We start from the raw sequence: 24871 nt of genomic DNA, 5'->3' as shown, positions 1-24871 counted from the left end.
TCTCAAATTAAGGTGTCTGGCTTGGCTTTGTAAAATGCAAAAAAGTGAATTACCAGTGGGGAGCATCAGCATTGATCCTGGATTAATGGTTATTACAGCTAACCTAGGAAAAAAACCAGAGAGTTGTGTTCAGTTAAGGTGTGAGGAAAATGGCAAATGGAGCCTGGGGGAAGCCCCAGGTAACAGCCCTAAAGTTTAGTGTATGGTTGTCATGTTGAGGTGTCTTAAGTTGGGATGTGGGCTTTGGAAACCATGCCCTGGGGGATCTGTGCAAATTGCTGGTGAGTTGTAAGCCCTTCATGTAAAATCCCAGATCACTTACATTCCATTCGGTTGGGGCAAGGAAGAACAAGGATAAGGGGCCTTGGGGCTTTAGTTCAACATGTGTTTAGTGAACATAGAATTTGGGGGTTGTAAGGGACCTCAAATCTTCTATCTGATGCTTGATCTCATTCAATCATATTCCTACCAAGAAGTCATCCAGTCTCTGCTTGAATAGCCCCAGGATGAAAATTTCCCTCCTTCCCCAAATAGCCCTTTTGTTTTGGCCTCTGGCTGGCTGTAGATATTATAATGTCTTCCCTCATCTCTGTTATCTTCAAAAATCTGCTTCACTAGGATTTCTGGTCATTGATCTTGATCCTATTCTCTGGGGCAACCCAGAGAGACTAATTCCACAAGACAGTCTCTGGCTTGCTTGTAGGGAGCTGGGTTTTCATGTCTCCAGGCTAACCATACCTGGTTTGTAAATCCTGCCTCATTAGCTTTCATTTTGAGTGGCCTCAGCGCCCTAGACTCTTTGCCAAACATGTTCCTTTTGTTGATGCCTGTTCTAAAGTCAGCAGCGGTCTGACCAGCACAGGATAGAGCTAACCTTCCACCTCCTTCTGCCCTAATGCTTTTCATATGTCCTAAAATCATATTCTTTTTGTTTTGTTTTAAAAATTTTAATTCCAATATAGTTAACATGCAGTGTTAGATTTGTTTCAGGTGTACAATATAGCGATTCAACAATTCTATACATTACTCAGTGCTTATCAAGATAAGTGTGCTCTTAATTCCCTTTATCTGTTTCACCCATCCCCCCCCCCCACCTCCCCTCTGGTAACCATCTGTTTGTTCTCTGTAGTTAAGAGTGGTTTTTTGCTTGTCTCTTTTTTTCCCCTTTGTTCATTTGTTTTGTTTCTTAAATTCCACATATGAGTGAAATCATATGGTATTTGTCTTTCTCTGATTTATTTCACTTAGCATTATACTCTTTAGATCCACCCATGTTGTTACAAATGGCAAGATTTCATTCTTTTTTTTTACGGCTGTGTAATATTCCATTGTATGTATATGTATGTGTGCGTATATATACATATACATGTATATGTGTGCATGTGTGTGTATATATATATATATATATATATATATATATATATGTATACCACATCCTCTTGATCCACTCATCATCAGTGGACACTTGGGCTGCTTCCATAATTTGACTATTGTAAATAATGCTGCAATAAACATAGGAGTGTATATGTCTTTTCGAATTAGTGTTTTTGTATTTTTTGGCTAAATACTCAGTAGTAGAATTACTGGATCATATGGTGGTTCTATTTTTAATTTTTTGAGGAACCTCCATACTGTCTTTCACAGAGGCTGTACCAGTTTGCATTCCCACCATCAATGCACGAGGGTTTTTTTCCACATCCTTGCCAACACTTGTTGTTTCTTATGTTTTTTATTTTAGCCATTCTGACAGGTGTGAGGTGATAGCTCATTGTAGTTTCAATTTGCATGAGTGATATTGAGCATTTTTCATGTGTCTGTCAGCCATCTGGATGCCTTCTTTGGAGAAATGTCTGCTTATGTCTTCTCGTTTTTAATTGGATTATTTGTTTTTTGATGTTGAGTTGTAGTTCTTTATATATTTTGGATACTGACCTTTTATCTTTTAGTTTTATTGATTGTTTCCTTTGCTGTGCAGAAGCTTTTCATTTTGATGTAGTCCCAATAGTTTCTTTTTGCTTTTGTTTCCCTTGTCTTAGGAGACACACCAAGAAAAATGTTGCTACAGCTGATGTTAGAGATATTACTACCTGTGCTCTCTTCTAGGATTTTTATGGTTTCAAGTCTTACATTTATGTCCTTAATCCATTTTGAGTTTATTTTTGTGCATGGTGTAAGAAAGTGGTCCAGTTTGATTCTTTTGCATGTAGCTGTCCAGTTTTCCCAGCACTATTTGTTGAAGAGACTTTTTCCCATTGTATATTGTCTCCTTTATTGTAGATTAATTGAACATATAATTGTGGGTTTATTTCTGGGCTCTCTATTCTGTTCCATTGATCTATATGTCTGTTTTGGTGCCGGTACCATACAATTTTGATTACTATAGCTTTATAGTGTATCTTGAAATCTGGAGTTATGGTATCTTTAGTTTTGTTCTTCTTTTTCAAGATTACTTTGGCAAATTATTTGGGGCCTTTAGTGGTTCTATACAAATTTTAAGATTATTTGTTTTAGTTCTGTGAAAAATACTGTTGGTACTTTGATAGGGATTACATTAAATCTGTAGATTGCTTTGAATAGTGTGGACATTTTAACCATATTAATTCTTCCAATCTATGAGCATGGAATATCTTTCCCTTTGTTTGTATTGTCTTCAGTTCTTTCGTCAGTGTTTTATGGTTTTCAGAGTATGGTTTTATGGCTTTCACCTCCTTGGTTAAATTTATTCCTAAGTATTTTATTTTGCGATTGTAAATGGGATTGTGTTCTTAATTTTTCTTTCTGCTACTTCATTATTAGTGTATAGGAATGCAACAGATTTATGTATATTGATTTTGTATCCTGTGTCCTTACTGATTTCATTGATCAGTTCTAGTAGTTTTTTGGTGGAGGCTTTAGGGTTTTCTATATACAGTATCATGTCATCTGCAAATAGCGAAAGTTTTATTTCTTCCTTAACAGTTGGACACCTTTTATTTCTTTTTGTTGTCTAATTGCTGTAACTAGGACTTCCAGTACTATGTTGAATAAAAGTGGTGAGAGTGGACATCCTTATCTTGTTCTTGATCTTATGGGAAAAGCTCTGTTTTTCACCATTGAGTATGATATTAACTGTGGGTTTTTCATATATGGCCTTCAGTATGTTGAGGTATATTCCCTCTAAACTTACTTTGGTGAGGGTTTTGATCATGATTGCATGTTGTGCTTTGTCAAATGCTTTTTCTGCATCTATGTTTTTATCCTTTTTCCTATTGATGTGATGTATCATGTTGATTGATTTGTGAATATTGAACCATTCTTGCAGCCCAGGAATAAGTCCTACTTGATTGTGGTGAATGATTTTTTTTAATGAATGGTTGGATTTGGTTTGCTAGTATTTTGTTGAGAATTTTCGCATCTCTGTTCATCATTGATAGTGGCTTGTAGTTCTCTTTTGGTAGTGTCTTTATCTGATTTTGGTATCATAGAATGAATCTGGAAGCTTTCGTTCCTCTTCTACTTTTTGGGATAATTTGAGAAGAACAGGTATTAACTCTTCTTTAAATGTTTAGTAGAATTCACCTGTGAAGCCATCTGCTCCTGGACTTTTGTTCGTTGGGAGTTTTTTGACTGATTCAATTTCATTGCTGGTGATCAATCTGTTAAATTTTCTATTTCTTTCTGATTCAGTTTTGGGAGGTTATATATGTTTAGGAATTTATCTGTTTCTTCTAGCTTGTTTAATTTGTTGGCATGTAATTTTTCATAATACTCTATTATAACTAAGATTATATAGATATATAAATATACATATGTTTAATATATATATTTTTTTAAAGTCAGTATCAGTTAAATCTCTATTCCCTACGTACTGTCATTAAACCAGGCTACCTTCCTCCTAAAGGTGATGTCTTGGGTTGGTACCAATTAGATCCCCTCTTGATGGATTTAGTTCATGGCTCCATACTGTCAAGATCTTGTTCCGGTTGTTCAACATATGTGCTGTGTCTTCAGACCTTGTGTTGTCTGCAGAGTCAGTGAGTATGGCTTTCACACCTTAAAGTTTGTCAAATAAAAAAACCAGGGGGTATGCCAGGGCCCAGGCCAAAGACGGAGTTGTTTAAAACATGCCATGGCTGATGTTGATCCACTAATCAGCACTTTTAGCTTGTGGTCATTTAACTAGTCACAAACCCACCCAGTTCTGACACCCAGCTCCACCTTGTGATAGGCCTTGTTGAATCCCTTGTTAAAAACACGGATAGCGGCTCTCTGCTCCTCCCCCTTCGACAGATAGCCGCATCTTCTGGTGCAGTGCCAGCCGCGTCCCCGAGACACGATGGTGAAGGTCGGAGTGAACGGATTTGGCTGTATTGGGCGCCTGGTCACCAGGGCTGCTTTTAACTCTGGCAAAGTGGATATTGTCGCCATCAATGACCCCTTCATTGACCTCAACTACATGGTCTACATGTTCCAGTATGATTCCACCCATGGCAAATTCCACGGCACAGTCAAGGCTGAGAATGGGAAGCTTGTCATCAATGGAAAGTCCATCTCCAATCTCCAGGAGCAAGATCCCGCCAACATCAATGGGGTGATGCTGGTGCTGAGTATGTTGTGGAGTCCACTGGGGTCTTCACCACCATGGAGAAAGCTGGGGCTCACTTGAAGGGCGGGGCCAAGAGGGTCATCATCTCTGCTCCCTCTGCCGATGCCCCCATGTTCGTGATGGGTGTGAACCATGAGAAGTATGACAACTCTCTCAAGATTGTCAGCAATGCCTCCTGCACCACCAACTGCTTGGCCCCTCTGGCCAAGGTCATCCATGACAACTTCGGCATCGTGGAGGGACTCATGACCACCGTCCACGCCATCACTGCCACCCAGAAGACCGTGGATGGCCCCTCTGGGAAGCTGTGGCGCGACGGCCGAGGGGCTGCCCAGAACATCATCCCTGCTTCCACTGGCGCTGCCAAGGCTGTGGGCAAGGTCATCCCTCAGCTGAATGGGAAGCTCACTGGCATGGCCTTCCGTGTCCCCACCCCTAACGTGTCCGTCGTGGATCTGACCTGCCGCCTGGAGAAAGCTGCCAAATACGACGACATCAAGAAGGTGGTGAAGCAGGCGTCAGAGGGCCCCCTCAAGGGCATCCTGGGGTACACTGAGGACCAGGTTGTCTCCTGCGACTTTAACAGCGACACCCACTCCTCCACCTTCGATGCCGGGGCTGGCATTGCTCTCAACGACCACTTTGTCAAGCTCATTTCCTGGTATGACAATGAATTCGGCTACAGCAACCGGGTGGTGGACCTTATGGTCCACATGGCCTCCAAGGAGTAAGAGCCCCCTGGACCACCAGCCCTAGCGAGAGCAAGAGGAAGAGAGAGACCCTCAGCTGCTGGGGAGTCCCTGCCCCAACTTATTCCCCAAAACACTGAGAATCTCTCAACCTCCTCCGTTTCCATCCCAGACCCCTGAAGAAGGGGAGGGGCTTGGGGACCCCTACCTTGTCATGTACCATCAATAAAGTATACTGTACTCAGCCAAAAAAAACAAAAAAAACCAAAAAAAACACGGATAGCATTTCCTCAAGCATCACTGTTTGACTTTGTTGTTTTCAAGAAAGAAAATGAAGCTGGTCTTAGTGAGTCAGCCCATGCCAGTTTCTGGGCTTCAGCACTTCCACTGAGGACCTACTGTGTGTACAAAGAGAATTTTATGGGTTACAAAGATTAAGTAAGGAGTGTGTATGAATATTAATTCCCTTTGGCAGCAGAAACAAAGAAATCTGGGTGGTAGAAGCAGAGAATGGGGTCTGCATGCTTGAACTTAAAAGACAGAATTCACCGATGTTCATGATTAAGGGTCATGGATGTTATATTTTAATTTTAATATTTACTCTATTAATCTCGTTGGTGAGTACACTTCATGACCTGATGTTGTGACATTATCTTAGGCATTTTTGAGGACATAATATTCCTTTTAATGCAAACATCAGTACAATCTGATGGCATTCTTTCCATCATGAGTCACATCTGAAGCCCAGATGAAGCTTGGAAAAAGTAGGCAGAGTTCATGGGCCCCAGAGCCCTGGGGTATAGTTTCCACTAACCAGTGAATAACCCACCAAGGTGTGCGTTCCGTGATTGGGATTCGAGCTTCAACTGCCAGGGGCAGCAGGGCATGATGGAGAAAATACCTGCTCAAAACTCAGCTCTGCTTCTTGTGACGAATTTTTAAACATGGGATAAGAGTAGAGGGTGTCAATACTGGAAGCATCCAAGAGAGCCTGGGGGAGGGAGAGCAGTTATCACACTGAAGTATGCATTTGAATCATGTAGGAAGCTTGTTAAAATGTAGGTTCCCAACATACCACCTGCCCCGAGGTAGGCCCTGGAAATATGAACACGTCTGAGCCTCCATGGTGTCTTCTTCAGGTGTAAAATTAGGGGTTCGACTCACAGTCTTCTTGAGCAGGAATCTGCTAGCCAGTCGGGGAGGAAGCCACTGGCCTGCATCACACTTGGAGAAATGCTGCTGTCAGGAGGCAGGGGGTCCTCTGCTCAAGGTGCCACACTAAGTGGCCACAGCTCTGAGCTTCTGTCTCCTTCTGGTTAGAATGGGAATGATGATGCCCCCCACCTTTGCTATCCAGGTTTGTGATGCAGACCAAAGGTACAAGCCTGAAAACTGCTGAGTGCTCTACAGGTACAAGGGGGACTGGATCTTAGTAACCAGAAGACAAGGTCCTAGGAACCAGGGACTCTGGCTGAGGAGAGAGGACACCACCATCTCCTGCCAGCCCCACTGTTCCAGAAACCTGCCAAGTTGGGGCCAGGGTGGGGTGACCCTTGTCTTATCTGAGCACATGTCAGCCCCCACGCCATGGGCCTTTACCCTACAACTGCCTTCCAGATGCTCCTTTACAGGTCATATTGAGGTGGTCCCAAGCCGCTGTGGTTCACTTGTTTGCTCCTCTGCACCCCTTTCTGAGCCTTCTGGCTGGGGATAAAATGGATTTCCTTGTGAGAAACTAGCTGGCAGCTCTGGGGCAATCATACCACCCTGTGCCTTCATTTTCAGGGCATTTGCAATTGCCGTTCCGTCTGCTGAGAACGCTCCATCCCCCATGTGCCGGTGTGTCCCCATACGGCCCCTCCCTCCCCTCCTTCGGGCTTGGGTTCACAGGGCAACTCTGCCGTGAGGTCTGCCCTGTTTGTAGTCCCCCCATCCCTGCCTAATTTTTATCCACAGCATTCACCAGCAGCTGACCAATTGTGTATTTTACGTTCTTTATTAGCTTGTTGTCTCTCTTCCCTCTCTTCTGTGTCAACCCCCACGAAGTTTCTCAGCACTGGCTCTATGCCAGGCACAGCGGTAGGCACTGGGGGGCCGAAAACCAACTGGGTGTAGACCCCGCCAACAGCGGCTCACAGTCTGGCAAAGACACACCCCAGCAGAGGGGTTTCCGGGCCTGGGTTTGGGTGATACAGGGTGGGCCAAGGAAAGCTGGTACTTGTGTAGAGAGAGGGGTGGCCGAGGCCCAGCTGGATTTGGGCGCAGGTAGATGTGTTTCTGTTCTGGTGGCTCCTGTCCATCTGTTCTGCTCTGACATGCGTTGTGCTTGACAAGACCCCTGAAGGAGAGGCAGCCTGGGGGCCCCAGGGACCCTGGGCAAATCAGTTCCCTATACCAGCCTCACCTGTCTCCTCTGTAAAAAGAAGGAAATTTTGTCCCCCAATGCAGTTCACGTTATTTTAACAGGAATGTCTTTAGGGGCCTGCAAAGCCCCTCCTCCTTCCGAGTGGGGCCAGATGAGAGAAAGGCTCGTTAGGAGGTTCCTCTGTGACGGATCTGATAAAGCGCTCTCGCCTCAGCTGTGTGCTTCCAGAGACGGTTCCTATTTTTATTGCTCGTGACCCAGAAGCACAGCAGAGCCTGAGGACTAAAGAAGCTGTCTGCTAGCCCACCCCCTCCCCGCTGCAGTCCTCACCTGACAAAGCGCCTTTCATCACTCACATTGCCCCCGAGCTTTCTTTGTGTTCCCCAAACTGGCCTGAAATGCGTAGGCCGGGACAGCTTGTTCGGTAGAGCTGGGGTCTGATGGAGAAGAGCAGAGGGGCAAGTCAGAGGCCCCTCTTTTCCCCATGCTGGGGTCCTGGAGGGCGGTGCCATCTCCTTTCGACCTCCCCGGTGCCCAGAGGTTGGTTCCAGGGGTGGAGACCGTGTGACTTGGCCCTGCAGTCTGTAATGCCCATGTGCCTTGTGTCTTACAGAAATTTAAAGAATATGTGAACGGCAGTAACCTCATCACTAAGCTACAGGCCAAGCACGACTTGCTCAAGCAGACCCTGGGTGAAGGTGAGTTGGTTGGGGGGCAGAGGCCTGTGAGGAGTGCCTGTTTTGTTGTGGCCCCTTGAGCTGTTGCACTTGGGGCTCTTGGCAGAATGAGGCCTGGTGCCAGAGCCAGTGGGCAGGACGGGGCAGGCTGGTACAGATGCCGATAGGGGTCTAGTCTGGCTGCAGAAAACACGGGGAAACCAGAAGTGTTAGTTTAGGTTCTGGGGGAGGGTCCAAGGCAAAGTGATGAAAGGGGTCCCCAGTAGGAAGGGAGTGGGAATCCAGGAGCACAGAGGTCCGCATGGATGCTTGTCAGCAGATGCTATTTGCCAGGAATACTAGTGGAGTGCCTGGCCAGGAGGCTTGGTCCAAAAAAGAAAACTCCATATATGGAAGGCAAAATTTGGTCCTTGAGGGATGTGGGGAGTAGGCTTAAAACTACACAAAGTCTTCCAGTGCCAGTTGGAATAAAATCCCAGCACTCTCGCCGTACGTGAGGCCTCACATTGTTTGCCCTCTGCCTGTTTCCCTGAGCTCATTTATCATTCTGTACTCCTTTACTGTGCTCCAGCCCCACTAAGCTCCTTTCTGCCCTTCAAAACTCATCGAGCTTATTCCTGCCCCACGGCCTTTGCATCTGCTGTTCTCTTTGCCTGGAATGCCCTTACCCCAGATCTCAGTATGGGTGGCTCCTTATCCTTCAGATGTCACTTCCTTAGTGGAGACTGTCCTTGTCACCCAACCTCAAGAAATCACCACCTCTGTCCCAACACTCTCTCTGATTTTCTTCATCTCACTCATCACTATCCTATTTATTATTTGTTCATTTGCTTATTATCTTTGGTCACACTCCCACCCCAACAGTATCATATCTTCAATCGGAGTAGGGACTTCCTTATTTATTTTGTCCACCCCTTTATCTCCAGTGCGCAGAAGAGTACCTAGTCACAGTACGCACTCAGTTAATGGTCACTAAATGAATGTTGCATGGAAAAGTCATTAGGACATAACTAGGCCCCAAGGTCAGGGATGGTTTGCAGCAAATCCTGGTAGCCCTGGAAACTGATGTGTGGCTCCTCTCTGAGGGGAGGAGCTGACCTAGGGTTTCTGAAGTTGCTAGATGCTGCTTGGAGCCCCACATCCAGATATATTCTTGTATTCTGTTGGCGAGGGCAATTGGCTGAACGATGTGTTCTACCTAAAGGAAAAAAGGCATGGGGTCCAGGAAATAGGAGACCAACATGAGAGAGATGAAGGGAATTTCCAAGGTGATGATGCCAGGAGATCCCAATATGACAGCCTGAAGCAGGCCTAGAGATCACCTGAGTTTTTCAGGGAAGGAGGAGTGTGACAGATGAGAGTCAGAGTGGGGCATGGGGCTGGCGCTCATTGGCCGTTGGGGGTTTGCCACCCACAACGTGTCCTTGCCCCCCACTGGATCACTCTCTTCTCCAGAGGGGTGCACATTCTAGTGGCTGTGCCTGGCCACCCAAGTGTTCCCTGATGCTGTGCAGTCGGCACCAGTCCAGTGGGTAGCTGGAATCTGCAGAGGCTTGGCATTTGTGAGCCCCATGCTTTAGAGGAAACAGTGAGAAATTAAACCATTTCCCAGCCCCAAGGCTCTTATAATCTAGTGAGGAGACAGTTCACAAATTCATAAAAAATCAAAAGCAGTAACATTAAGTCACACAGAAACACTGGTTGAATTGCCAGATGAACACGACAGACTCTGAGGGTCTGAGCCAGGAGAGGAAGGGATCACCATGGGCCCAGAAGAGCCAGAAAGGCTTCAAGAAAGATGAATAACTAGGGTTTGGAGGAAAAACCAGGGTTTTAAAACTAATATCAGTAGAATTTTTTCAATCGGCTTTATTGACATGTAACTTCCATGCAATAAAATCTACCTATTTTGCGTAGAAATCAGTTTTAAAAAACATACACCCAGATCACGATATAGAACATTTCTGTCACCCCAAAAGCTCCTCTGTATCCCTTTGCAGTTAATTCTCCCTCCTCTGCCCCAAGCAACCACTGATCTGCCTTCTATCAGCAGAGATCAGTGTTGTGACTTCTAGCTGGGGAATTTCTGGGAGTGATGGAAATGTCCTGTATCCTGATTTGGGTGCTGGTTGGACACGGGTACATACATTTGTCAAAACTCATTGACTGGGGGTGAGGGTGGGGAGGAGTGAGTTGCAATGAGCTTTTTCTTCATTTTCCCTGACACCCCACTCCATTTTGCCCATCCCTGACATTGCCACATTGGGCCAGGTGAGTGGGACTGCAGAGGAGTAGGGCAGCGAAGAGGGCACCAAAGCAACGAGAATGGAGGGAAAGGGAAGAGCCAGAAAGTCCTAGAGAGGAGCTCAGATGGGGACAGGGGCAGTTCCCACAACTAGCGTTGAAGAGGAGGATTTGTTTATGGCCTCAGAGCCATGCACCAAAAGGCAGGTCCATGTGCGTTGGTGGCTACTTGCATTTTCAAAATCAGGTGCCCTGGATTTAGAAAACCAGATTTTCTTTTTAAAAATAAGATCCCAGGGTGCCTGGGTGGCTCAGGCGGTTAAGCGTCGGCCTTTGGCTCAGGTCATGATCCCAAGCTACACCTTGCTTTGAGATGTGATTTACCAGTCCTCCTTCTGAGTTTTAGGCTGAATAGCAATGAAAAACTGCAGGAAAATGCAGCTTCTGAAGTATAAGGGTCGCTAAGAAAGAGCCATCGAAAAGAATCTCCAGAGTCCTGTTCCCTAATAACCCAGCCGTGGAAAAGCCCCACTGTGCTTCTTTTGAAAACTGGGATGGGCCTTGTTAGACTGGTCAATTCTGGAGAGGTTTTGCATTTTAAAAAAAAATAGACTTTGTTTTAGGGATGCCTGTGTGGCGTAGTCGGTTGAGCATCTGACTCTTCGTTTCAGCTCAGGACATGATCAAGGATTGTGAGATTGACTCCAGCGTCGGGATCCACGCTCAAAGTGGAGTCTGCTTGGGATTCTGTCTCTCCCCCACCCTCTGCTCCTTCCCCCGCACTCTCTCTTTCTCACTCGCTCATAAACAAACAAACAAACAAAATCTTTAAAAATAAATACATAAAATAGAATAGACTTTGTTTTAGAATAGTGTTAGATTCATGGAAAGGTTGCAAGATAGTACAGTTAGTTCCCATACACTCCACGTCCAGTATTTCCTGCTATTGACATCAGTGAGTATGGTGTATTTGTCACAAGTAATGAACACTGGTACATTGTTATCTCTAAAGTTAATGAATTACCAAATTACTAAAAGAACGGCGGCTGAGACCAAATCTTGAGTCGCTTTTGTATCCCCGCTGCCTGATACAGGTAGATGTGGATTCTTAGGGCACTGGGTGAAAGGGGAAGACGTGCACTGACTTAGATGGGTCAAGTGCTTGCCCACTGGGCAACGGGGGCATGAAAAAATTGCACAGGCCAGAGCAGGCTCAAAATCTCAGCTCCTTCGTCCTTCGGAGTGTCAGCGGATGATTCACCTCTACCTGCACATACTGACTCTTCCATCCAGTAGAAGGCTCTTCCAAGAGTGGGCTGGGGTGGGGTTACACCTCCGTCAGTGGCCTTTTTATGTCCTCAGAGGGCTATTTTGTATTGGGAGGGACACTCTGAACATTTTGGAAACAGGTGAGAAATACGGGGCCAAGCAGAATATTTTGATTGAGAAGATACAAGGTTGTTGTTTTTTTAATGAAGTGTATCATGTAATCCATTTCTCTCAAGTACTCTTGACAGCATAGCTCAAAGCCACAAGTTAGAGGAAACAGAAGCACTCGCTTAGAAGCAAATTTTTTTTAACATGATTGATCCCAGACACACAAGTCAAAATGCTTCTAGGTGTCCTGCAAATTGGCATTCCTTGTTGTAAATGTCACTGGCACGTCTTGGGAACAAGAACACACCCGTATATGCCCTTGGCTGTTGCTATGCTGTTTTATTGGCCAGAGGATTCTTAGTTTATTATCATGCCTGAGTTTTAGATCTCTGACCTTTTTACTGCTCTGGGTAGTCTGTAAGCTCCAGGGTTTATACCCAAGATACGGGTGGCTTTTCAATTTACTGTAGCCCCTCAAGAATGAATAGTGCATTGTCTATAAAAGGGACGGGACATAACCTTTTCAGACCAAGATTTAATAGCACATTACAGAGCCAGTGTCCACCAGGACCAGACAGTCTGACCTTCTGAAAATGACTGAACCACTGACTATAAAATATATTTTTAAAAATCCCAACAGGTTTCAGAAGGTAAAGGGTAGAAAATTTTTGATTTCTGAGTTAATAGAAAAAATATACATATAATATTTTATGAATTTTTATATTGATATAATTTGAAATTATATTTTTCATGTATTAAGTTAAACACAATATGTTATTAAAATTAATCTCACTTATTTCTCTTCACTTTTTGTAACACGGCTGCTAGAAATTGTGGCTTCCATTACATTTCTTTTTTTTTTTTTTTTTTAAAGATTTTATTTATTTATTTGACAGAGAGAGACACAGCGAGAGAGGGAACACAAGCAGGAGGAGTGGGAGAGGGAGAAGCAGGCTTCCCGCCGATCAGGGAGCCTGATGCGGGGCTCGATCCCAGGACCCTGAGATCATGACCTGAGCCGAAGGCAGTCGCTTAACGACTGAGCCACCCAGGCGCCCCTTCCATTACATTTCTATTGGACAACCCTGGCCTAGACGTTCTCTGCTGCACCATAGCAGGAACGAAGTACTGAATCGTGCTGTGTGGGTGAACCCCAAAAGCGTATGCTAAGTGAAATAAGCCAAATGCACAAGATAGCATGATTCCATTTTTATAAAATGTCCAGAATAAGCAAATCCATAGACACAGAGAATAGATGAGCAGTTGCCGTAGGCTGGAGATGGAAGGGGGGGGGGAGGTCACTGTGAATTGGCACAAGGGCTCTTTTTCGTGTGAAGGAAATGTTCTAAAATTGAATTGCAGTGATGGTTGCACAGCTTGACTATTTACTAAATAATTGAACCATACATTTCAAATGGGTGAATTTTATGCTCTGTAAATTATACTTCAACAAAGCTGTTAAAAATAAAAAAGAAGGCAGTGACTAGGAGTCTGGAATTCCAGGGAAATGGAAGATCTGGAGATAAGAGTAGGGAGTCCTTGGTAAGCACTTTGGTCATGGTCAGGCAGATAAGGTATGTAGAAAGAGATCTGGGTACACCTCCTGGGGGCATCCCATCATTTAGAGGTTAGAGGTTGGGCAGATGAGAAGACAGCAAGAGAAACAGAGGAACAGCCTGTAGGGCAGGAGGGACACTTGGCAAGTGTGGAGTCATGAAAATCAAGGAGAAAGCTTTGTAAGAAGAAGAAGGGCGATTCACTGAGTTGTTGCCCAGAAGTCAGATAAGAGCAGAGAAGACAGTGGATTCGTCCACACAGAACCGGCAGTCTCTGTGGATGGTGAGGCCAGAAGCCAGCCTCAGTGGGGTGAGCGGGAGGAAGCAAGAGGGCTTCCTAGACAGCTCCTTCAGCAAGCTTTGCTGTAAAGGAGAGAAATGGGGATGGAGTTAGAGGGAGAAAGGGGGCCCAGGGGAGGTTTCAAAGCTAGATTATACATATCCAGAACATGTTTATAGGCGGATGGAAATGATCCAGAAGAAAGGAGATTGGTGATGGTTGGGGTGGTGGGGGGTACTTGCAGAAACAGAGCACCCGAGAAGGGCAGAGAGGCTGGGACTGAGAGCATGCGGAGGTCTGGGCCTTGACAGAGTCCGGATGCTTCTCCGGGGTACCGGAGAGGAGAGGAGGTAGAGAGTGAATGAGCAGGCACAGGTAGGTGGGTGCGTCTTAGGGAGGCATGCCAAGACCTGTCTTACTGATTTTCTTCTCCAGTGAAGGAAGCAAGAAGGTCTTCAGCTGAGAATGAATGCAGGAAGGGTTGGAGTGGGGGGGTGGCTGGGTTGAGGAACAACAAGAGGTATCTTATATCTGTTGCTCTTCAGGGCCAAGTCTATGATGGGTGCTCAACCAACCTTTCTTAGTTTGTTTGTTTTTAAGATTTTATTTATTCATTTGTGAGAGAGAACAAGCAGAGGGGCTAGAGGGAGAGGGAGAAGCAGACTCCCTGCTGAGCAGGGAGCTCCACTTGGGACTCGATCCTGAGACCCAGAGATCATGACCTGAGTCAAAGGCAGACGCTTAACCGGCTGAGCCACCCAGGCGCCCCATCAACCAACCTTTGTTGATATAAAGCAGTGCATGAGTTCTTGAGCTTTGGCACACACAGAAGGGATCACCTGGGGGTGCTTATTAAAATGCAGATTCCTGTCTTCTTAGCTCAGAGATTTCTGATTCAGAAGGCCCATGGGAAAGCTCCCAAATCTGCATTTTTAATAAGGTCCCCACCCCAGAAGATTCTGATGCAAGTGGTGATTTGAAAGTCACTGAAAAAAATATACATGAACAATACAAAATGAAATTTATGTGAGCAGAGCCTTACAGATAGGAGGCCCTGGGGATTTAATAAGACTTGGTTCTTTCCAACAGACCATTTCTTAGGCATAATTCAGTTTCCCATTTCGCAAATAATTAAGTTCAGTTGTTCCTTGTTTTTAGAAAAAGATGAATGTTTGCTGGTTAAAACAACAACAACAAAAAACAATTAAACATCAGTGTATACTTTATTTTCCAGGAGAGAGAGCAGAATGTGGCACAACCAGGTAAGAGTTGGGGATCTTGTTTTTTGCACCTGCTGCCTGAGGTGGGGATGGGGGGTGCAGGAGAGGCAGGAAGGCGGGAAGGTGGGAAGGCAGATGCTGCTGAGAGCTCAGAGAAGCTGGGCTGTTTTTAGAGCAGGATAGCTCTTCCCCAGTGTCTCCAGGATGGTGTGGCTGTGCTGAGAGAGAAGGCTGGCTGTTCTGCTTGTCCTAGCATCGTGCTGGTGAAGCCACGCCCCCTACAGGCCTGTGGTGGGGAGGGCGCCTTTCCCAGCTGCTGTGGGAAAGTGGGGTATGTTCTGTTGGCGCTATCCATCGGGTGGGACAGTAATATATATTGCAGAGTGGCTGAGGACAACCAGTAGAGGCCAGAGGCTGTGGGGTAGCTGTTGACCTGTCTCCCCATCTGTTCTTTGGCTGCTGAGCAAGCTGCCCAGCCCAGGCAGAGGGCCCAGCCTGGGGTCCCCATTTGCCAGGGCTTTGGATTTGGCTCGTATGGCACACATCCGGCCATATGCATGCGCATAGCCACGTAAGCGCGCCCAGATGCCCCTGCTGCCCGCAGCCTGGCTTCAGACCTCCTGGGCACTTGGATGGACTGATGGGGGCGTCCCTTGCTGGGAAAGTAACAAATGGGCAACTTCTGCTTTCTCTCCAGCTTGCTCAACATTACCCTTTGCGCTTTTCCCTGAGCAGACCAGAGCCAGTGAACACTTTCCACGCAGCAGCTGGTAGCTGAGGGGTTGACTTTCAGTGACTGGACCTTTCCTCTACTTTCAGAGTGTTTAAGATCCCCAAGCAGCCCTGTTGCTGCCCGAGTTGTTCCTTAGAACCCATGTCTTTCCTTTCAAGTTCCCAGCACATAGTTAGGCCACCGCCCAACACGAGTCGAGCCGGTGGCCCAGAGTCCTGGAAAGCTGTTCTCCTTGGCGAGAGGAAAGATGAACCCTCAGCTCCCTCCTGTTCATCTGGAAGAGAGTTGGCTGGGAAGAGGCTTGGAAAGCTCTGAGGTTTTCACTTTGCTGGGCCCAGGATGGGGGAGACAAGGGGCTTTCCAGAAGCTTAGCTGTGCAGCTGTTCCTCTGGGCCGCGGCAGTTTGGGAATATCAGGATGATTCATAATGCCAGGCGAGGACCTTCCCAGAGGGTCAGCAGATGTGCAGGGTCACTTTCTAAGAACTTTCCAGAAACAAACTCCTTATTTATTTATTTAGTTAGTTTTTCTGGCAAGAGGATGTTGTCGTAGTCCCCAAACAACAGAAGCCACATTTTACACCAAAGTCTGCAAATAGGAAAACAGATGGGGGACGAGTTGAGCCATCCCTCACTTCCTCCTAATTCCTAGAACTCATGCAAAGGAAGATGATTCCAGCAGATTGCAGGAGAGATCTGTAATCAAACCCTTGGCTAGGTCCCAGGGTCTAACTCAGAGAAAAGTTGAGGGTTTTGTTGGTTTTTTTTTTTTTTAATTTTAAATAAAGCCATCTGAGATGTAGTCTTCCACACCCTCTTTGACCTAGGGCCTGGGAAATGTAAGCTGCGACTACAGACCTCCCACTTAGACATACTACACTAAACTGCAAACCCAGCCATCTGTACTCTGGCCCTTGGCCAAGGTCAGAGGCAACTTTGTTAGTAAACTAAACGCTTTCCCTTACTTCCAAAAATCATTTAAAATTTGTGTGCAATGTGCTGCCAACTTGGAGTGGTTTTTAATTTAATCCTAAAGGCCCCTGGGTGAGATGTTTCTATGCTATGGCTCTCTATATCTTCCATGGTTTCCTGCCCAATGTTAGTGTCATTTTGGATGATCCTTTGAGCAGGTCCCCTCAGCCAAGTTGCTGCTGGCCTGTGTAGACCAACTTTTGGATATGGGCTGCAACGCGGTACTTTTTTTCTCACATTTAAGAACCTGATCTTAGAATAATCCCAATTCATAACCCTGTAACTAGATGGTCCAGATGCAATAATGCACTTGGAAAGTGCGTGATAAATGGGACAGCGAGATGCAAACGTAAGGTTTGATTGTGATTATTCTAACTACAGACTGGCTTCCCTAACCCAGTTTGGCTTGTCCCTACGGTCAGGATTAGCGATAAAAGCGTGTGAGAGTTCTTGTCTAAACAGATGCAACCTGACACATACCCACACGCAGCTTCCAAGGGCCTGACTGCCACTGAACTACAGTATTGCCACCATTTTGGATGTTAACACCCACATCTATGGGGTTATCTAGGGAACATTTTAGTCACCATTCTTTTGGTCACAAAATAATTTTGAGGCCAATTCCTATGTTATCAATGTATGTTAATTTTCGTCTTGGTTGAAAGACAGAAAGGGGACATTGGTCTCTGGTTTCTCTCTCTTCCTCTCCGTGGCTTTCTCTGTTCCTGTTTTCCCTGCCTCTCTCTTTCTTTCCTTTTTGCTCTGCAACTGAGCAGCAGAAGAGATGGAAGGCTTAGGCTGCCCCACTTTCCTTGGCTGAGCTGCCCCCCTGCTCCCCACTTTGTGCCCCACCCAGCACTTCAGTAAGTCAAAATCGATTTGATGTCATACAAAGTTGGGATAGCTACGTTTCCTTGTCAGAGATTTCCGGTCAGTGCCCAGAACACCACACAAAGAAAGAAATCCCAGTGTGATTTGAGCAGTCCTTTTCCTTCTGGATTGGGCAGGAGAAAAGGGGAAAGTATCCTTTTCCCCCTTCATTCCATTTTGTAAACTTAAAAAAAACTCCTTAAGACTTATTTTAAGAAAACTCTCCAGCTGGGTGTCCAGCCCTTGCACTAAGAATCTCTACTTTTGCTGGCCATGGGAGTTTAATAGATAACTCAGAGCAACTGCTGGGTGCTCTGTGATAAAATCAACTTCCCAATTTCCCACTCACACCAGAATCTTGAGGAGGAAGAGCTGAATTCAGTTCTCAGCTTCAGTCACATATTATTTTATGTGACTCTTAGAAAGTTTCTTAATCTCTCATGGGCTCATTTGCCTTATGTTTAAAGTGGATTTAATCAGTCTTGCCTACCTCACAGGGTCGTTGTGAGGGTATCATGCAGTGTGAGATAAGGAAACCATCTTGAGAATGCTCACAAATAGAAACCCCAAACACTAGAGGAACAAGGTGGTGCAGTTGCTATCCTCAAGTTATTCCTAATCCCAAGATTTAAAACCTGTGGCCTTGTGTCACATTTTTTTTTTTTTTACACTCTCTTTTGGCATTTGGAAACTCAAAAGCAGATCAGTTGTAAGAAGTACCACCCCCACGTACCCACATCCTCAAAAAATTGGTAACTGATGAAAAAGAAATGACATGGACTTAGCTAACCAAATTGACATAGATCCAAGATGGGCTCGAAATAGTCTTGCCTGTTGTTTCTTTTTAAAATTTTGGTCTGTGCTGTTATTTTGGTTCCAGTGTTTGGGTGGCATGATATTTGGATTCAGCTGTGTCTTTGCCCATGCATGTCCTGGATCCAGCAGCATTTGCTCAATACTCAAACATGTAGGAGAAGCTCCTGAGATTTCCTTAGATGGCCGGGCCGCTGACAAGGACAGGCACAACAAGGCCAGTGAGCAGAGGCAGTGTGAATCTCTTTCACCTCGATTGGCTCCACAATCCATACGATTTCTTGCCCATTCACAGAAATCAGTCAAGACTTGGGAGACCAGGTCTTTGCTAGTCACGTGTGGACATTATCTGTACCAGGCTGGGTCCCCACCTTGTTGCTCCCCAAATTGTGAACCAAGCCATTTGAAAATGAATTGCCTCTCTTGGTTAGGGGCCCTCCTCCTAACCTCAGAAAGCCCTTTGCCCTGGAAGGCTAGCAGCATTGAGTCAGGCCAAACTTGGGTGGCAAAAGATGAGCAAATAAGCCAACACAGGTATATGCATGGTGAGCAACGCTGGAAACTGGTCCAGTGTTTGTGGCTGTTTCACTGTTCCTGGTGAACTGTGGTATGGTTTCCCCTCCCTGGAGCCAAGAGTGGAGCACAGGGAATGGAGATCCTAAAGTAAAGCAAGACACTTTCAACCTGACCCAATAGGTCCTCTGCTGGCAAGGGTTAATGGGATGAAATGAGTCCTTGGCTGGAAATTAACAGTCCCTAAGACTCCATCACTGGCCTGGTGGGAAAAATCTTGGCGTTGGAGCCAACGAGGCCTGAGTTTGGGGCCTGGCTCTGCCAGTTCCCCTCTTTAGGCCTCAGTTTTTGCCTCTGTAAAATGGGGCTGTCCGTACAGGGTTGAACTGATGTTAAGTGTGATAATGGATTTGAAAGTGCTTTAATCAAAATTGTATTTGACTAAAGCACAGGATGTAATCATCACCCCGGGTCACCCGGGGACCCCAAAAGAGCTGTAGCCTCCCTCCAGGCATCAGTTATCTTCATCTCTAAAATGAGAATAATAATTGCCTGGCTCTTAGATCAATGCAATAAAGATTAGTCAAGTGCATTTGAAATGCCAAGAGGCATTAGAAAGATCAGTGCCCTGGTACATTGGGAGTTGAGACTTGGTTATGAATTTAAGCCAAAGTAATGAAAATTAACCCTTCCAATCATCACTGAAAGTCTCTTGCTTTCTCAGGCTGCAGATTACATCTCTCTCCCCTGGTTCCTCCTCCATCTGGTCAGCTTTGCGGGATGACAGCCTCTGATTGGAGTTGCAATGGTTTCCTGGATACATACTATTTCCCCGCTGTGAACTAGAATGCATTTGTGTAATACGAGCGTTGCTCCTGCCTGACATTGTGGGAATTAAATTAAGATTCCCCTTAAACATCCAAAGGCCTTCAGATGGAGCATTGGACACCAATGTGCTGGGGGTTCAGGGGTTTCCATTTGCATTTTGTGTTCTCCTTCAGTCATGGGTTTTAAGAGCGTCTTTCCCAGTTGTATGTTTGCATTGGTTGCTTTCTTGATTTCTTTTGTTCCGTTTTCCCTAGGCCCCCCTGTCTTCCCCCTAAACCACAGAAAATGAGGAGACCTAGGCCTCTCTCAGTGTGTAGCCATAAACTATTTAACGGCTGTATGGAAGCGTTTATTAAGGTACTTGCTGGGGAGCCACGGAGTCCGCGAATGCGCCCAATGTAATGGCAGCCTTTCTCTATCTCCTCCCTTTGGCCCACAGCCCTGCCCCGACCAACCAGAACTTTCAGTCCTGCCCTGAACCAGGCCCTGAGGCAACCTAGTTCCTCACCGCAGCCTACTCTTACCTTTAGTCAGGACTTCAAAACAGAGCTGCTTTTGTCTCTGACCAGTTGATCCTAAGTGCTTTCCAGTGATCCTCAGCCCCAGGGGAGGGATAAGATCCTGATGAAGCCCATGAAGTCCAAGTGGGGTTGAAATGCCAGCGCCGTGGTCCCTGCCAGCCATGTTCTCTTGCTTCAGGAACTGCGGTCCTAGCTAGCCCCAGGGACAGTTCGAGAAACCACCTTACCACGCTTCGCATCCACGCCTCCCAAGAAGTGGTTGGTTGGAAGCAACACAAAGAAAATCCCTGCGGGTAACAGTGGGTTTTTTTTTTGTTTTGTTTTGTTTTTTTTTTTAAAGATTTTATTTATTTATTTGACAGAGAGAGACACAGACACTGAGAGAGGGAACACAAGCAGGGGGAATGGGAGAGGGAGAAGCAGGCTTCCTGCTGAGCAGGGAGCCCGATGCGGGGCTCGATCCCAGGACCCTGGGATCATGACCTGAGCCGAAGGCAGACGCTTAACGACTGAGCCACCCAGGTGCCCCTGTAACAGTGGGTTTTTACACAAGTAATTTTTTTTTTTTTGGTTGAGAATATACCGACAAAGAAAACACATATAATTTTTAAGAGAAAACTCTCCCACCTTGTTTTGCTTCTTGAGGTAGTCCCTTTAGAATTCCAGGTGAACCCTGTACATCCTGATTTAAAAATGAAAGTGTTTCAGCCCAGTGAGTTTCTCTTTTTCTTGCCTCCTGGAGGCAAAGGGCACAGGATCAAGGCATCCCAGATAGAATGAGTGGCTCAAGGCATCTGAAGCTGGCCAGAGAGTTGAAAAGGGCAGCAGGTGGGGGAGATGCTTGAGGAACATGAGTTAGGGGGAGCAGGGGGGAAAGGTCCCTGCCAGTTATTCGAGAGCCCTCCATTATCCAGTGAAGACACTTTCTGCAGAAAAGAAGACTGGTGTCAATCAGGAGAAATGTAAATGCTCTTGGGCTTTGCTGGCGATTTTGGAGCAGTGGAGGCTGCCCCTGCTCAGGTACTCTGTCCTCCGTCCTGACACGCTGTTCACGGGATTTACAGGATGGGGTTTGGGGGGCGGGCAGGCATGGGACTGGGTAGGCAGGGCCAGCAGCCTGGGTCCCAGCTGTCTCTGCCTGTGGGCTTAGTTCTGGGGAAGGGACAGTAGGGGAAGGGGACAGAGGAACAGTTGGGTACCAGTTGGGACTGTCCAGGGGCGGGGAACAAGGGCTGCTTTAGGCTACCTCAGAGGAGTGAGGCAGGGAGGATCCCAAAAGGAGGGGTGCCCCTGGGTGCATCAGGAAAGAGGTACTGTTTGGAGGGGACCCTGAGTGAGCAGTTTGCCATCCAGTAGATCATGGGAAAATGCAGCTGTGTCAAGAGTCCTTCTTTCTTTATCTTCCCTCCTGTCTCCACCAAGACTTCATCTCATTCACCCTTGCCCACGAAAGCCACTCTCCATAGCCATGAGGGGACTGAAGGACACATGAGCTATTCTCTCTGCCCTCAGGGAGCGTATAGTGCCGCTCAGGAGGTTTTCAGCACAGAAAACTGAGAGAATAGGCGATTCAGGACGAGCAGTCTGTGAATGACCACGTGGAAGCAAGTGCTGTGAGAGCGCAGAACATGAAGAGCCGTGAGCCCCAGAGCTCAGGAGGCTTCTGGCCGGTGGGTAGGGACAAAGTGGAGAGGAGCGGGACAGGAGTCCCTGAAAGGAGGAACACAATGAGTGAAGGCTCTGAGACAGGCACACCTTCCCAAATTTGCTCAGCTCTTTGGAGACGGATGATCAGTCCGGGCACTTGGAAGGAACTGACTCTTAGATGACAGGACTTGAAAATTAGGTGTTCTGTTTAATGAAATAGTCTTTTTTAATAGAGAGCTCCTACATAAAATGTGTGACTGTCAGACAATCTGACTTTATTCCTCGTGATAAGCACATCAGAACTCAACTGCATGTTTGCCCCTTGGAGGAGGTAGTCACCTTGGGAAGCCACATTCTTACTCTGAATACATTGTCATTGGTGCCGTTGGTCAGTCTTCCTTAGAGCCTGTGGCCTGGCCCTGGTCGGTGGTGCCAAAACTTCATATTCGAATGGACACCCTGGCCATTGGAAGGAAAAGCGTCCTTCAGTTCAGCTTTGCAACACCTCTGATGGTACAAAATGGCAAGAGGCATAGGCTACAGTGGGGCTGGCTGACTGGCTCTGAAAAGCCGCTTAGCATGGGTCATGTGGTCGGAATAAGTCCTTGGGGGACTAGTGGAAAGAATAAACACACTCATTTGACTAAAAAAAAAAAAAAAGGTGTATTTGTTCAACACGACTGCATTTCTTTATAGTCACACTGTACTTATACCACATACTGTCAGGGCAGTTAAACTCTTCCACGCGCCTGCTCTGAGCGGGCAGTGTGGAGAAAAACTCTCATGCAGCAGGGGCTCGCCCTCAAGGACGATTAGCTTTCAGAGAATGAAAAGGCAGTTATAATATATTCAGCTCTTCAACTTTTGTGAATGGAATTTAATTTTCTCTTATGATTCACGTGCTATCTGGAAGAAAACTCTACACGAACGGAGAATGCCCAGCTTGAAATGCCAAACCTGTGAAAGGTTCTTCAGTAAAATGACATTGCTCGGACTCCGTGATGATGAGGGTGTAGTGGGACAAGGCAGCATCCCCAAGTTAAGAATGACGGATACATTGATAGATTTCTAGGATCGTTGGAATTGGCCCTTTTCAAAATCCTTCATTTTTTTCCCCCTCTCAGACAGAAGGAAACCCAATTTTTCTTATAAATTTTGAAGACCATTTCAATTTTATTATAAATTTTGGGAGGGAGAGTCCCCACCCTGTTTCTGTAAAATGAGAATATTGATTACCTGCCTCATGAGTGTGTGATGAGTTCAAATGAGCTAATCTGTGCCGTGTTTCTAGAGCACTCCTGGCCCAGAGTAAGCACCATGGAAATGCTAGCCATTACTGTGGTCACGAGCTTTTAGGAGATTGCTCGTAGAGTCCCATCCGACAGGCTATTTGCTCAGTTCTAGGATTCAGGTAGGTTTAGCCAACATATAATTCCACTTGTGGAGATGCTGGGGACCGGCCAGATGACACCAGCTAGAAGGCACGCCTCCTCCACTGTCCTCTCAAGGAGCTTGGTTGAGACATAGCTCCCAGCCCAGACCCTGACCTGCTGCAGACATGGAAGAAAGAGCACACAGGGCTCCCCTGAAAATGGGTGACTACAATGGCTTTCGTGAAAGCAAAGGCTCCAGTTCTACCTGCAAGATCATAAAAGTGTTTTGACCCCCCCCCCGCCCTCCCTCCCCCAGGCCTTGCTCAGCTTTGGGGTTCCCTGCGGTATTTTCAGTACCAGTGTGAGGGTCGGGGAGCAGGAAGGAGAGCAAAGCCAATGGATACCCAGGAAAAGCTACCCAGGGTGTTTGGTAGGAAAGCATGGGAAGCTGTTTGAATTTGGAATCAGGTGGAATCCTGTCAGGTTGTAGCAGAGGGCACCTAATAAACCCAATCTTGGTGAAATTAGCTTTTTACTAAGAATGAGGTTTCCTGAATTGACTTGCAGGGACAGTGTTCCAGTAGATGCCTGAAGGTGTGTGTCCCTCCTTCTTGTGGGCAGCTGGGCTAACCTTAAGGTGTCTTAGGTGGGCCCTTGCCCGTTGGTGAGTGAACAGCCCCTGTGTTGAGGAGAAGCTAAACGGACGAGAAAGGGGCTCAGCACACACCGGCCCTGTGCTTGACAAGGACTGATAGAGGCCCCTTTGCCACCAGGTGTCCGAGGCAGGCACACCGGCAGGCTGACCAGGGGCAGGGTGCAGAGCTCCTATGGGCCCAGAGGCGCAGGGGCGGCCCTCCCCACCAGCAGGCTGGTTGGCAGTCTCCCCAGGACCGTTGCTGGCTGCCATTGCATTTCCGCGTTCACGGACTCTGAAGGATCTGCTTACTCTAACTGATCTTACTCCTCCGTAATCTTTTCTTTTTCTCCTGCTCTGCTGCCTGTTTATTTTTTGTTATCAGAGGAAGAAGAAATGCTCGAACCAGGAACCAGGTATTTACTAGAAAGGTCCGTTAGCCCCATTCAACTGGTTGGAACCTGTCTTTAGTACTGACTTCTAGAGCAGGGCCCACCTTGCCTATTGCCACAGGGTCCATTTTATCCCCCTCTCCCTGACTATCGTTAACCAAGGAGAGGATTCACAGGTGGGGTGTGGAGGAACCACAAAGGCATCAAAATTCGTGGGTTTTTCTGTCTCTTTACAAGAACATATTACGTGTGCCTTGTTATTTCCTCATCTGAGGAGGTTAGTAATTTAATTTGGCCCGTTTTAATGAAAGTTTAAAAAAAGATTTTGTGCTCTTTAAGTGATTCAGAATAATAGATAACTAGTCATGGAATCCAAGACAAAACTAGCCCTTGCCTCGCTCTTTGTGGCTGTGGGCCCATCTAGGAAGATGTAATTGAAAATATATTCACACCCCCTGCCATGCGTATGTTTAGAACTGCATCTTATTCAGCCTTTTTGACTAAGGTTGGCCACTCAGTGGTCAATGGCTGACATTAGCTGTTTCTGGAACTTTTCCTTATAACATGTTTATTGTCAAATAAA

The 24871-nt window shown here is 46.3% G+C and overlaps 1 protein-coding gene and 1 pseudogene across 9 annotated transcripts in view; both read left to right on the top strand.

Moving 5' to 3' along the window:
- Nucleotides 1-24871, top strand: part of SRGAP3 (SLIT-ROBO Rho GTPase activating protein 3) — a 243659-nt gene that overhangs the window by 180478 nt on the left and 38310 nt on the right. For 2 of the 8 annotated variants that reach the window (XM_032411844.1, XM_032411849.1), the window contains exons 10-13: nucleotides 8253-8337; nucleotides 15008-15035; nucleotides 17474-17560; nucleotides 24282-24327. In XM_032411844.1, the coding sequence (XP_032267735.1) occupies nucleotides 8253-8337; nucleotides 15008-15035; nucleotides 17474-17560; nucleotides 24282-24327 (246 nt within the window). Of the gene's footprint in view, nucleotides 1-8252; nucleotides 8338-11231; nucleotides 12593-15007; nucleotides 15036-17473; nucleotides 17561-19975; nucleotides 20079-24281; nucleotides 24328-24871 lie in introns of those variants that run through there. The other 6 variants (XM_032411845.1, XM_032411847.1, XM_032411846.1 and 3 more) reach the window with 6 other exon arrangements.
- Nucleotides 4301-5515, top strand: LOC116636763 (annotated as a pseudogene). Its single transcript, XR_004300392.1, has one exon. The product of XR_004300392.1 is annotated as a glyceraldehyde-3-phosphate dehydrogenase-like (transcript).

Source organism: Phoca vitulina, unplaced genomic scaffold (genome assembly GCF_004348235.1).
Source record: "Phoca vitulina isolate PV1807 unplaced genomic scaffold, GSC_HSeal_1.0 scaffold13, whole genome shotgun sequence".
In the NCBI taxonomy this organism is placed as follows: Eukaryota; Metazoa; Chordata; class Mammalia; order Carnivora; family Phocidae; genus Phoca; species Phoca vitulina.
Note: the sequence above shows the minus strand (reverse complement) of the source record. Positions and strands in the feature narration are given on the sequence as shown.